At 42.9% G+C, this 14,256-nt stretch overlaps 1 protein-coding gene across 1 annotated transcript in view; it reads right to left on the reverse strand.

Annotated features, from left to right (window-relative positions):
- LOC115124890 (glutamate receptor ionotropic, NMDA 3B-like) overlaps positions 1-14,256 on the reverse strand; it is a 180,960-nt gene continuing 166,704 nt past the window's right edge. The window contains 7 exon segments of the mRNA XM_065024483.1: positions 1-1,902; positions 2,298-2,539; positions 3,876-3,943; positions 4,399-4,563; positions 7,899-7,971; positions 8,301-8,379; positions 8,675-8,790. Coding sequence (XP_064880555.1) covers positions 971-1,902; positions 2,298-2,539; positions 3,876-3,943; positions 4,399-4,563; positions 7,899-7,971; positions 8,301-8,379; positions 8,675-8,790 — 1,675 coding nt within the window. The 3' untranslated portion in view covers positions 1-970.

Genomic DNA, 14,256 nt, shown 5'->3' on the forward strand with positions numbered 1-14,256 from the left:
CAGTATATAAATGTTTAATTTAAAAATATGGAAATGATATACAACAACATGATACGAGTCCCAATAATATGCAGATACAATTCTGTTGTGTGTGAGAATATAGCTGTTGTTATAGGCAGCATTATGGGACACCGAACACGGCCCATCAACACCAGAACAACATATCTACAACACTCCTCAGTCCTCTACAGGTAACCTAGCAACCTGCATCTCTTCTAAAACACCTGCGATAGGCTCAAATACAACCGCCTTCTCTATTTCCACGTCCACCTTTTTCATCCACTTCCAGGTTCGACTTTTGTTACATACATTTGACACCACCATGACATCCAACATACAAATTCCATTCAAGAAAATTCAATTCAACTGCATAGTATCAAACCAACTCAAGGTCCTTATAGAGGATCAGTCAGGACAATGACAGTGGACACATGTAGTTTCCCTCTGGGATGGCCGATTCTTACCCGGTCGGGCGGAAATAGCACTTGATTGAACATTTAGGAGCCCCATGTGTACCTTGAATGACCCACTCAGAACTGACTACAGACCTGGGGTGTATACAGTAGTCACAAACCATTGCAACGGAAACCATTCGCTCCAAACAGAAAAACCTTCTGCAACAAAAACGAGAGATTCTATTGGACAAAATCAGGTAGGTCCCTTCCCGTTTTGTTCTGTTTGCTTCTGTTTGGTTCCTAGTGAACACAACCCAGGGGTACGAGATGAAGAGAGAGAGCTATTAGTAGTTAGAAACAAAAAGGAAACACACCTAGTGGAGACAAACAGTAGATGGGTAAAGTTCTGATCAGACATTTTGTTAACAGACAGCAGCCGTTGACATCGGAGGCAAATGGACCAGTGCCACATCTCTGTCATTGTTTTTTAAAACTCATCATCATTTGGACCTGTTTGATTATTTTCCAGCCCTCTAATTGGTCTTTTGTGTTCTAATAAATAACCAATCAAACGACTAACACAAACTCTTCTGGGTGTCCATGGGGGCGGGACGTTCTCTAACCAGATTCCCAGTGCCGGCACTGGATTGGCTAGCTCTCAGTCTGTCCAGACCAGCCCCTGTCCGTGTTTGGACAGTTCTCCCCCTCTCCTGGTCTTTCACTGCACCTGATTGCCTGGCTCTTCCTCTCTCCAGACTGGTGGAGTTACGTGAGTGGACAGTTCTTTCTCCCTGCAGTGTATTGACAGCACCTGATTGGTTGGTTGTCTCTCTGTCCAGGCTGGTGGAGGTTTTTGATTGGATCTCTCTCCTCCTCTGTAGGATGGTCAGAGCTTCTGATTGGCTGTTCCTCCCTGTCTGCAGAATGTTGGAGGCATGTGATTGGCTGCTCCCATTTCTGTCCAGGCTTTTTGATTGGTCATCTCGGTCTCTCTCAGTTTCTGATTGGTGTAACAGTCTGTCCCTGTCTGTGTCCTGTCTGGCTGTTTGTCTCATAGTGGAACTGTCCCTGCTTGTCCTGTCTCTGTCTCTGTCTCTGTCCAGGCTGCAACAGAGGTTTGATCTGCCACTCCTCCCTTTCTCCTGGTTGATCCCCTCTCTCTCTTCCTTGGTTCTATCTTTCTCTGCGTTGGTTCTCACTCTCTCCAGGCTTTGTGACTGGCCAACCTTGTCTTTCTCCAGTTTGACAGCAGTAGCTGTGCTCTGGTTCATTTTATGGTTCTCCAGGCAGGTCTGTATCTCGGCCCTCCTGGCCACGGCGTCTCTCAGCTGGGCTGTGAACTTCTCGATCCTCCCCTGGACCTCCTGGAGCTCTCCCTCCCATAGGAAGGCCTGGTTGCCTGGGTTCCCCAGAGGAGGCAGGGCCAGGCCGGGGGAGGCCAGGGCCGATGCTGGGCCACCGTTAGCATGCAGGCTAACCTGAGGAGGAGATAAACCACCCAGACACCCTGGAACAGACAGGGGAAGACAGAAACTTTGTGACCTTTTCTCTGAATCTCATTGAAGGGAATGTGATTTGAGGATTCAAATAAAGCTTGTAAAGTGTGTGTGTGGTTTGGTTTTACAATCCTTGTGGGTCCCAGAAGTTCTACTAAAGGATAGTGAAACAAGGAAAATTCTGGGGACATTTCGCTGATCCCCACAGGGAAAACGTGTATTTTAGGCTTAGTGGTTAGGTATAGAGTTAGAACTAGGATTAAGAGATAGGGTTAGGTTGAGTTTTAGGGTTAGGTGTTTAGGGTAAGGATTAGGGGTTAGGGAAAATAGGATTTTGAATTGGAATAAATGTTTTGGTCCCCACAAGGACGGTAAAACAAATGTGTGTGTTAGAGTGAGTGTGTACCTCCCAGGCCGTGTCGCCCCACCATGCCAGGACGTCCCCAGAACGAGGCGGTGTGTGTGTGTAGACGGTAGCTGTGTAGACTCTCCAGATCAAAGTGGACCCTCTTGTTCTCCTTGATGTCCCGGGCAGGAGAGGAGGGCTGAGGAGGAGGGGGGGCAGGCAGGGGGGAAGACGGGGGAGGAGGAGGGCGAGGCTGCTGGTGTCTGTGGAGGCTGCAGCTGTCAGAGACACAAGGGGAGGGACTGGGGGAGAGAGAGATGGGGGGAGAGAGGGAGAGGGAGGGGGGGAGAGTGAGAGAGAGAGAGAGAAAGAAAGGTAATATTGACAATATTGATAACCTATACTGTAATATAGTATTTATAAACTATACTCTAATATAGATAGTATTGATAACCAATACTGTAATATAGACAGTATTGATAACCTATACTGTAATATAGATAGTATTGACAACCTATAACGCAATATAGAGTATTGGTAACCTATCATTTAATATAGAGAGTATTGATAACATATAGTGTAATTTAGAAATGATTGATTATCTATACTGTAGAATAGATAGTATTGATAATATATACGGTACTATTGACAGTATTGATGACCTTTACTGTAACATTGCCAATATTGATAACCTATACTATAATATAGGCAGTATTGATAACCTATACTCGAATATAGATAGCATTGATAATCTATACTCCACTATATATATAGTATTGATAACCTATAATGTAATATAACTATTTTTGATAACCTATAAGGTAATATAGAGATTATTGATAAACTATACTGTAATTTAGACAGTATTGATAAACTATACTGTAATTTAGACAGTATTGATAAACTATACTGTAATATAGACAGTATTGATAACCTATACTGTAATATGGATAGTATTGATAAACTATACTCTAATATAGATAGTATTGATAACCCAGATTGCAATATAGATATTATTGATAACCTATAATGTAATATATACAGTATTGATAACATACACTGTAATAAATATAGTATTGATAACCTATAATGTAATATAACTATTTTTGATAACCTATATGGTAATATAGATAGTATTGATAACATATACTATAATATAGATAGCATTGATAGCATATACTGTAATATAGACAGTATTGATAACCTATACTCTAGTAGAGACAGTATTGATAACCTATACTCTAGTAGAGACAGTATTGATAACCTATACTCTAATATAGACAGTATTGATAACCTATACTCTAGTAGAGACAGTATTGATAACCTATACTCTAATATAGACAGTATTGATAATAACCTATACTCTAATATAGACAGTATTGATAACCTATACTCTAATATAGACAGTGTTGATAACCTATACTCTAATATAGACAGTATTGATAACCTATACTCTAATATAGACAGTATTGATAACCTAAGCCCTAATATAGACATTATTGATAACCTATACTCTAGTATAGACAGTATTGATAAACTATACTCTAATATAGACAGTATTGATAACCTATACTCTAATATAGACAGTATTGATAACCTCTACTCTAATATAGATAGTATTGATCAGTGTTTCTCTACTTGTGGTCCAGGCCAATCAACTCTTTCCCTACGTCCTTGTAAGGGGTGTTCAGGGCTCGATGGATCTTCTGTCAACAGATAGATGATACAACACAGATGAGAAAACATTCACTCACTAAAGATCACCTTGATAATATCACCTTGTTAAGATCACAGTGGTAAGATCACCTTGCTAAGATAACAGTGGTAAGATCACCTTGTTAAGATAACAGTGGTAAGATCACCTTGCTAAGATAACAGTGGTAAGATCCCATTGTTAAGATCACCTTGATAAGATCACCTTGTTAAGATAACAGTGGTAAGACCACCTTGCTAAGATAACAGTGGTAAGATCCCATTGTTAAGATCACCTTGATAAGATCACGGTGGTAAGATCACCTTGATAATATGTTTTTAAAAGTGTGAAATTCTAATTATCTTAGATACTATTAAAAGCTTGGTGGCTTGCTATAGATCTAGTTCATGAGTGTGTGTGTGTGTGTGTGTGTGTGTGTGGGGGGGGGGGGGGGGTGTACCAACATACCTGGCTGGTATGCAACCAGTAGGTGAGTGTGTGTGACCGCCGTAGCCGGGGCAGGGCTAGGTGATAGAAGGTGTGTTCAGCTGCCAAGGTAAAAATGGCTCCAACCACCCCCACACACAACATCACAAACAGGCCTGAGAAATGATCTATCCCCATCGATAAATTCTGGGAGAGAGAGAGAGTCAGAAAGAGGGAGAGATAGAGGATAAGAGAGGGTGTGAGAGAGAGAGAGAGAAAGAGGGAGAGAGATATATATAGTGCAAGAGAGGGTTAGAGAGAGGGTGAGAGAGGGTGAGAGAGGGTGAGAGAGGGTTAGAGAGAGGGTGAGAGAGGGTGAGAGAGGGTGAGAGAGGGTTAGAGAGAGGGTTAGAGAGAGGGTTAGAGAGAGGGTGAGAGAGGGTGAGAGAGAGTTAGAGAGAGGGTTAGAGAGAGGGTTAGAGAGAGGGTGAGAGAGGGTGAGAGAGGGTTAGAGAGGGTGAGAGGGGGTGAGAGAGGGTGAGAGAGGGGGTTAGAGAGGGTGAGAGAGGGTGAGAGAGGGTGAGAGAGGGTGAGAGAGGGTGAGAGAGGGTGAGAGAGGGTGAGAGAGAGGGTTAGAGAGGGTGAGAGAGGGTGAGAGAGGGTGAGAGAGGGTGAGAGAGGGTGAGAGAGGGTGAGAGAGGGTGAGAGAGGGTTAGAGAGGGTGAGAGAGGGTGAGAGAGGGTGAGAGAGGGAGAGAGGGTGAGAGGGGTGAGAGAGGGTGAGAGAGGGTGAGAGAGAGGGTTAGAGAGGGTGAGAGAGGGTGAGAGAGAGGGTTAGAGAGGGTGAGAGAGGGTGAGAGAGGGTTAGAGAGAGGGTGAGAGAGGGTGAGAGAGGGTGAGAGAGGGTGAGAGAGAGGGTGAGGGGGTGAGAGAGGGTGAGAGAGGGTTAGAGAGAGGGTGAGAGAGGGTGAGAGAGGGTGAGAGAGGGTTAGAGAGAGGGTGAGAGAGGGTGAGAGAGAGGGTGAGAGAGAGGGTGAGAGAGAGGGTGAGAGAGGGTGAGAGAGGGGTGAGAGAGGGTGAGAGAGGGTGAGAGAGAGGGTTAGAGAGGGTGAGAGAGGGTGAGAGAGGGTTAGAGAGAGGGTGAGAGAGGGTGAGAGAGGGTGAGAGAGTATTTATTATTATTCTGTAGTTAGCTGCTGTTGAGGCAGTCAGTGACTACTCATCCTGGGGTCCAAACAGGAAACACAACACAACAAATAAAATACATATTATGCATACTGTAAATATACATACATAGCACTACATTTACATTACAATTTAGTCATTCAGCAGACGCTCCCATCCAGACTGACCCACAGCTAGTGCATTCATCTTAAGATAGCCAAGTGAGACAACCACATATAACAGTCGTAACCCAACCACACATCATATACATAATAAAATGCAAAATACAATACAAAAGTCATTAAATGGTCTATGTGTCTTCACAGTCCCCATTTTGCCTTAAGGTATGAGGTTGACTGTGGTTCCAACAGTGGCCTCTAGATGGCAGAGTGAACCAGTAGTTCCACTTTCTCCGTCACCTGACATCGTCACATCACTGGCTCTGAGTAAAACTCGAGCCAGTTGCTTCCACCTATCAATGATGACCTTAACGGGGAAATCTGCAGTTGCTACAATTTTGGTGAGAATGTATCCATTTCGCTACACTCGCATTGACATCTGCTAACCATGTGTATGTGACAAATAACATTTGATTTGATTTGATTGATTCTTGAAGAGTATAACTTACTAATTAATGCCTCATGAGCTTAGTTCAACTGTCGTACCCCGTCAAAACACTATTTATTTAACCCTTATTTTACCAGGTAAGTTGACTGAGAACACATTCTCATTTACAGCAAAAACCTGGGGAATAGTTACAGGGGAGAGGAAGGGGGATGAATGAGCCAATTGGAAACTGGGGATGATTAGGTGATGATGGTATGAGGGCCAGATTGGGAATTTAGGTTTCACACCCATACTCTTACGATAAGTGCCATGGGATCTTTAGTGGACCACAGAGAGAGAGTCAGGACACCCGTTTAACATTCCATCAGATAGACAGCACCCTACACATGGCAATGTCCCCAATCACTGCCCTGGGGCATTGGGATATTTTTTTAGACCAGAGGAAAGGGTGCCTCCTACTGGCCCTCCAACACCACTTCCAGCAACATCTGGTCTCCCATCCAGGGACCAACCATGGTTAGCTTCAGAAGCCAGCCAGCAGTGAGATGCTGGGTGTTATGCTGTAGGGTGGTATGCTGCCGGCTGTAAAATATTAGCTTGTTTTACTCAAATGTGTGTAAACATAGTAAATGTAAACAAACACTATATAACCTCGAAAATGTTGATATCATGGATGGTCAGTCCTAGCATCCATAGCGCTGTCTATGAATTTGAGAGTGGTTAGATTTCTCCAGCCCCTTCCCTCAGCTTTTTACTGAAACAGGGAAGGGCGCTTCGTTTTAGTTTCAACTGCAGATTGCCCCTTTTAAGAAGGTAGTAAGTATTCAAACACGACCATGTCCTTCTCTTTCTGCCATCCCGTAATAACCATCTCCATCCCCATGATCTACAGGGACACAAGTCTTCTGACCAGAACGAATAGCACACATACACTCATTACCGCACGCTGCACGCACACACGGTCTCTATGGGAAACTACAAGCACACTTATCAGGCAAAACACTGCCATCGTTTCTCTGTCTATTTCCTCTGGAAGCACCTGGAACGACACAATGTGAGCCACCCCATGTGACCCAGAGGTACACCTTGGATCGTGGACTTCTGTCCTGCCTCATGTTGTTATTCTGTAGAACTGCCTCAAGTCTGCTCTATGTATTCTAACTTCTGCATAAATATGAAGAATATCATCCCTCTGATACAGAGAGTTTCTCATGGCCCTAAGCCTTCCTCTCTCTGGGGAGAGGCTGTAGTAGTAAACAACATCACACACCATCACACACACACACACACACACACACACACACACACACACACACACACACACACACACACACACACACACACACACACACACACACACACACACACACACACACACACACACACACACACACACACACACACACACACATCACAGATTTTTATCTCATATGCCAAGGACTAGAAGGGGGAGGGAAGGTAAAAGAGTCTTTGCCAGCAGCTATATATCAGGTCTGTAGATTGGAGTGTGTGTGTGTGTGCCTGGAAGCGAGTCCTGTTTGTCTCTGTCCCAGCGGGAGGCTGAGATATGGGACTAGAATTCTGGCTAGGCTGGCTGTATACCAACACTATGGGGGAAGCAGGTGTGTGTTTGTGATTGTGAAGAAGGAGTACCATTTTGTCAGCTAAATCTATGAGGAGTCTGTCTGGCAGTTAGAGGTCAGTCAGAGGTCAGACAACAAACACAGACACCACAGTATATAGAAAGAGTTTGGTGGTTGCTTCTGTCGACTATGACCTTCAACACACACACACACACACACACACACTCACCTCAGTGTTAGTGAACACTCGCTTCCCACATGGCACCACCTTGTACCATTTCTCATGTAATATGTCCATGTACCTGGAACAACACATCATGTTAATACTAGTGTCAGATCAACAAAACATGTCAATGAAATAGTGAAGAAAATGAGGGTGATATGCACATCCGTAACTTGCGAATACCGTTGGGCTAAACAATCGCAGTGATAACAACATGAGAGGCCATCACACAGAATGTCACTGTTCCCCAGTGCTTTATACCTGAACTCAAAAATACTATGTTTCAACTTCAAATCTGACAGGTGAAGTCGAGGCAGGTGGGGTCCTGTCATTTCATTACTGAAATACTACACATGCTGTATGCTTGTGTGTGTGTGTGTGTGTGTGTGTGTGTGTGTGCTACCGTACCCTTCTGACTTGTAGCGACTGATGAATTCAGACACGTTGGCAGTGAGAGGAGAGCCTTGGGCAACACCCATACCATACCCTGGACACACACACATGCACACACACACACATGCACACCCACACACATACTCACACAAACACACACACACACAAACACACACACAAGTTAAATCATCTGTCACAGTGAATAGCTAGCCTGGTCCCAGATCTGTTAGTTCTCTTGCCAAATTCCTTGTTGTCATTGTCAAGTCAAACATGTTTGGCATGACACTGAATAACAATGAGTTGGCATGATGGCACAAACAGACTGGCACTCAGACTAGCCATAGCAGTGAAAACCTTTCTAACATTGTGTGTGTCTATGTCTATCTTACCCTCTATAGCAAAAGGCTTGCCCACAGTCGCTAGTTTACACTCGGCATCGATGGAGACTTCATAGTCCAATAGAGCTTTATCCATGATGAAGGCATCTAGTAGGGGAGGATCTGTCCTAACACACACACACACACACACACACACACACACACACACACACACACACACACACACACACACACACACACACACACACACACACACACACACACACACACACACACACACACACACACACACACACACACACACACACACACACACACACACACACGGATAAATCCAAAGCAACACTGATCAGATATGCATAACTTCAATAAAATAGCATTAACATTATTGTATTGAGGTCCTCAAGGGTAATTTAAAAGACTTCATGATTGCAATACACTTAATGTAAACAATACAACATAAACTTCCACCCTGCACAGGATGGGGATGTGTGCGTTTGTGTGTGCGTGTGTGTATGTGTGTGTGTGCGTTTGTGTGTGCGTGTGTGTATGTGTGTGCTTGTGTGTGTGTGCGTGTGTGTGTGTGTGTGTGTGTGTGCATATCTACAGTTATGAAGACAGTTTAACTCCATCTGCTACATTCTATTACAGTTATGAAGACAGTTTATCTCCATCTGCTACGTTCTATTACAGTTATGAAGACAGTTTAACTCCATCTGCTACGTTATATTACAGCTATGAAGACAGTTTAACTCCATCTGCTACGTTCTATTTCAGTTATGAAGACCGTTTCCTCCATCTGCTATGTTCTATTTCAGTTATGAAGACAGTTTATCTCCATCTGCTACGTTCTAGTACAGTTCTGAAGACAGTTTTATTCCATCTGCTACGTTCTATTACAGTTATGAAGACAGTTTAATTCCATCTGCTACGTTCTATTTCAGTTATGAAGACAGTTTAACTCCATCTGCTACGTTATATTACAGTTATGAAGACAGTTTAACTCCATCTGCTACATTATATTACAGTTATGAAGACAGTTTAACTCCATCTGCTACATTATATTACAGTTATGAAGACAGTTTAACTCCATCTGCTACGTTCTATTACAGTTATGAAGACAATTTAACTCCATCTGCTACGTTCTATTACAGTTATGAAGACAGTTTAATTCCATCTGCTACGTTCTATTACAGTTATGAAGACAGTTTAACTCCATCTGCTACGTTCTATTACAGTTATGAAGACAGTTTAACTCCATCTGCTACGTTCTATTACAGTTATGAAGACAGTTTAATTCCATCTGCTACGTTCTATTACAGTTATGAAGACAGTTTAACTCCATCTGCTACGTTATATTACAGTTATGAAGACAGTTTAACTCCATCTGCTACGTTCTATTACAGTTATGAAGACAGTTTAACTCCATCTGCTACGTTATATTACAGTTATGAAGACAGTTTAACTCCATCTGCTACGTTCTATTACAGTTATGAAGACAGTTTAACTCCATCTGCTACGTTCTATTACAGTTATGAAGACAGTTTAACTCCATCTGCTACGTTATATTACAGTTATGAAGACAGTTTAACTCCATCTGCTACGTTATATTACAGTTATGAAGACAGTTTAACTCCATCTGCTACGTTCTATTTCAGTTATGAAGACCGTTTATCTCCATCTGCTACGTTCTATTTCAGTTATGAAGACAGTTTAACTCCATCTGCTACGTTCTAGTACAGTTCTGAAGACAGTTTTATTCCATCTGCTACGTTCTATTACAGTTATGAAGACAGTTTAATTCCATCTGCTACGTTCTATTACAGTTATGAAGACAGTTTAACTCCATCTGCTACGTTCTATTACAGTTATGAAGACAGTTTAACTCCATCTGCTACGTTCTATTACAGTTATGAAGACAGTTTAACTCCATCTGCTACGTTCTATTACAGTTATGAAGACAGTTTAACTCCATCTGCTACGTTCTATTACAGTTATGAAGACAGTTTAACTCCATCTGCTACGTTCTATTACAGTTATGAAGACAGTTTAACTCCATCTGCTACGTTCTATTACAGTTATGAAGACAGTTTAACTCCATCTGCTACGTTCTATTACAGTTTTCCTCAATCGCTTTGGCTAATTTTTTGACACAGTCTGAACGTTCTCTAAACTGTAAGTGTAATTGTCACAACTGTTTTATGGGACATCCCGACTCTATTGCATGTCTGCAAAATGTAGTAACTCACCCAAAACATTCATGCTCCTAATTCATGCTTCAAAACCTAGTTTATTGTGTCAGTAAATTGGCCAATGCCACCAAACTGAAACGTTTTTGTGTCATCGTGTGAGCCGTACTGGTCAAAAATGTTTAGATGTTTTTTCACCATGTCAGTCAACCCTGGAAATGTTTGTTATATTACAAATGTCAGTTGTGTTATACATTTTTGTTGACACTGACTGCACTATACCAGAATGTCAGTGTCTAGCTGAATGCTATTGTGCATCACACTGAGCTTTTTAGTAACCGATTTCAACAGTAGGTCAAAGTGGATGGCACATTTGTATGTATACAGTCCCATTATTTTTGTACAGTTGCAATGTTTTACATGTTAACAGAAAATTCACATTTGCATGTCAATGTTTACATACTTCTTACATGTAGAGTCAGTTTTAGTGAACAGAAAATGTACCACAAAATGACATCCCATGAAAAAAAACCTGCATCAATGAAAAACCCTGCGGTGGATCTGTAAAATAACATCCTGTCACTCTTGTTGGTCTGGCCAGAGACGTTCGTCAACATCACATCTGATGTTTTCCCTTGAGATGCACCAGGGGGATCTCCTTGCGTGGAGCAACCATCCCCTGCAGTGATCGCCTGTCATGTCCTCACAAGCAGCATTCACGGCATCTAACAGAGACATCTGATCTTGTGCCCGACAGTCATATTCTTTCCACCTCCATGCTGAAAAAACCTCTTCTATCGGATTCAGGATTGGGGAGGATGATGGAAGGGACTCCATTGTTAATGGTTCACGCCCAGCAAACCATTCCCTAACGATGTTGGTTCGGTGGAAGCTGACATCCCACACAATTACATCATTTGTCAAATCTGGTCTAACTAAACCTCTTTGGTGTTCTGGTATTAGATCTCTGTAAAGTGTATTTAGGAAGGACAGGAGAAGTTGGCTGTTATAGGGCCCAATGTGTGGAATATGTGTGCTCACACCATTCCCAGAAATGGCAGCACACATTGTAATATTGCCCCCACGTTGGCTTGGTGTGGCAGTTGTGACTCGGTGTCCAATGAGATTGCGTCCACGTCTCCTGTCTTTGGCCAGATTGAACCCAACCTCGTCCACAAAAACAAGACTGCGGGTCATTTCATGTCCTTCCAGCTCAATTATTCTCTACATAGTAACACAGAAACAAAATAGAAAGTTTGTTTTACGTAGCCTATTCTAGAATCTGACAGTTTAGTAAAGTAGAAATGTTTCCTGTTCTTATGGATATCTACAACTTCAAGAAGTACAGTTGAAGTCGGAAGTTTACATAAACATAGGTTGGAGTCATTAAAACTCGTTTTTCATCCACTCCGCAAATGTCTTGTTATCAAACTATAGTTTTGGCAAGTCGGTTAGGACATCTACTTTGTGCATGACAATAGTAAGTTTTCCAACAACTGTTTACAGACTGATTATTTCACTTATAATTCACTATATCACAAATCCACTGAGTCAGAAGTTACATACACTAAGTTGACTGTGCCTTTAAACAGCCACTTCACAAAATATATGGCATCATGAGGTAGGAAAATTATGTGGATATATTGAAACAACATCTCATGACATCAGTCAGGAAGTTAAAGTTTGGTCGCAAATGAGTCTTCCAAATGGACAATGACCCCAAGCATTCTTCCAAAGTTGTGGCAAAATGGCCTAAGGACAACAGAGTCAAGGTATTGGAGTGGCCCTCACAAAGCCCTGACCTCAATCCTATAGAAAATGTGTGGGCAAAACTGAAAAAGCGTGTGCGAGCAAGGAGGCCTACAAACCTGACTCAGTTACACCATCTCTGTCAGGAGGAATGGGCCAAGATTCACCCAACTTATTGTGGGAAGCTTGTGGAAGGCTACCTGAAACATTTGACTGAAGTTAAACAATTTAAAGGCAACGCTACCAAATACTGATTGAGTGCATGTAAACTTCTGACCCCCGGCAATGTGATGAAAGAAATAGAAGCTGAAGTAAATAATTCTCTCTACTATTTTTCAGACATTTCACATTCTTAAAATAAAGTGGTGTTCCTAACTGACCTAAGACATGGTATTTTTACTTTAATTAAATGTCAGGAATTGTGAAACTGAGTTTCAAATGTACTTGGCTAAGGTGTATGTAAAATTCCGACTTCAACTGTATTTACAGGCATTATTGAAGTACTGTAAAACTCCCTGTACAATATACCATCTGAACACCAATGGGTTACCTGGACATACTGGTACCACAGCTCCTACCTGAACATACTGGTAACACAGCTCCTACCTGAACATACTGGTACCACAGCTCCTACCTGAACATACTGGTACCACAGCTCCTACCTGAACATACTGGTAACACAGTTCCTACCTGAACATACTGGTAACACAGCTCCTACCTGGACATACTGGTACCACAGCTCCTACCTGGACATACTGGTACCACAGCTCCTACTTGGACATACTGGTACCACAGCTCCTACCTGAACATACTGGTACCACAGCTCCTACCTGAACATACTGGTAACACAGCTCTCCCTGGACATACTGGTAACACAGCTCCTACCTGAACATACTGGTAACACAGCTCCTACCTGGACATACTGGTACCACAGCTCCTACCTGAACATACTGGTAACACAGCTCCTACCTGAACATACTGGTACCACAGCTCCTACCTGAACATACTGGTAACACAGCTCCTACCTGAACATACTGGTACCACGGCTCCTACCTGGACATACTGGTACCACAGCTCTACCTGAAGATACTGGTAACACAGTTCCTACCTGGACATACTGGTACCACAGCTCCTACCTGGACATACTGGTACCACAGCTCCTACCTGGACATACTGGTATCACAGCTCCTACCTGGACATACTGGTACCACAGCTCCTACCTGGACATACTGGTACCACAGCTCCTACCTGGACATACTGGTACCACAGCTCATACCTGAACATACTGGTACCACAGCTCTACCTGGACAAACTGGTATCACAGCTCTACCTGGACATACTGGTACCACAGCTCTACCTGGACATACTGGTACCACAGCTCTACCTGAACATACTGGTACCACAGCTGTACCTGGACATACTGGTACCACAGCTCTACCTGGACATACAGGTACCGCAGGTCCTACCTGAACATACTGGTAACACAGCTCCTACCTGAACATACTGGTACCACAGCTCCCACCTGAACATACTCGTAACACAGCTCTACCTGAACATACGGGTACCACAGCTCCTACCTGAACATACTGGTACCACAGCTCCTACCTGGACATACTGGTAACACAGCTCCTACCTGAACATACTGGTACCACAGCTCCTACCTGAACATACTGGTAACACAGCTCCAACCTGAAC

The sequence above is a fragment of the Oncorhynchus nerka genome, linkage group LG2 (genome assembly GCF_034236695.1).
Source record: "Oncorhynchus nerka isolate Pitt River linkage group LG2, Oner_Uvic_2.0, whole genome shotgun sequence".
Classification (NCBI taxonomy): Eukaryota; Metazoa; Chordata; class Actinopteri; order Salmoniformes; family Salmonidae; genus Oncorhynchus; species Oncorhynchus nerka.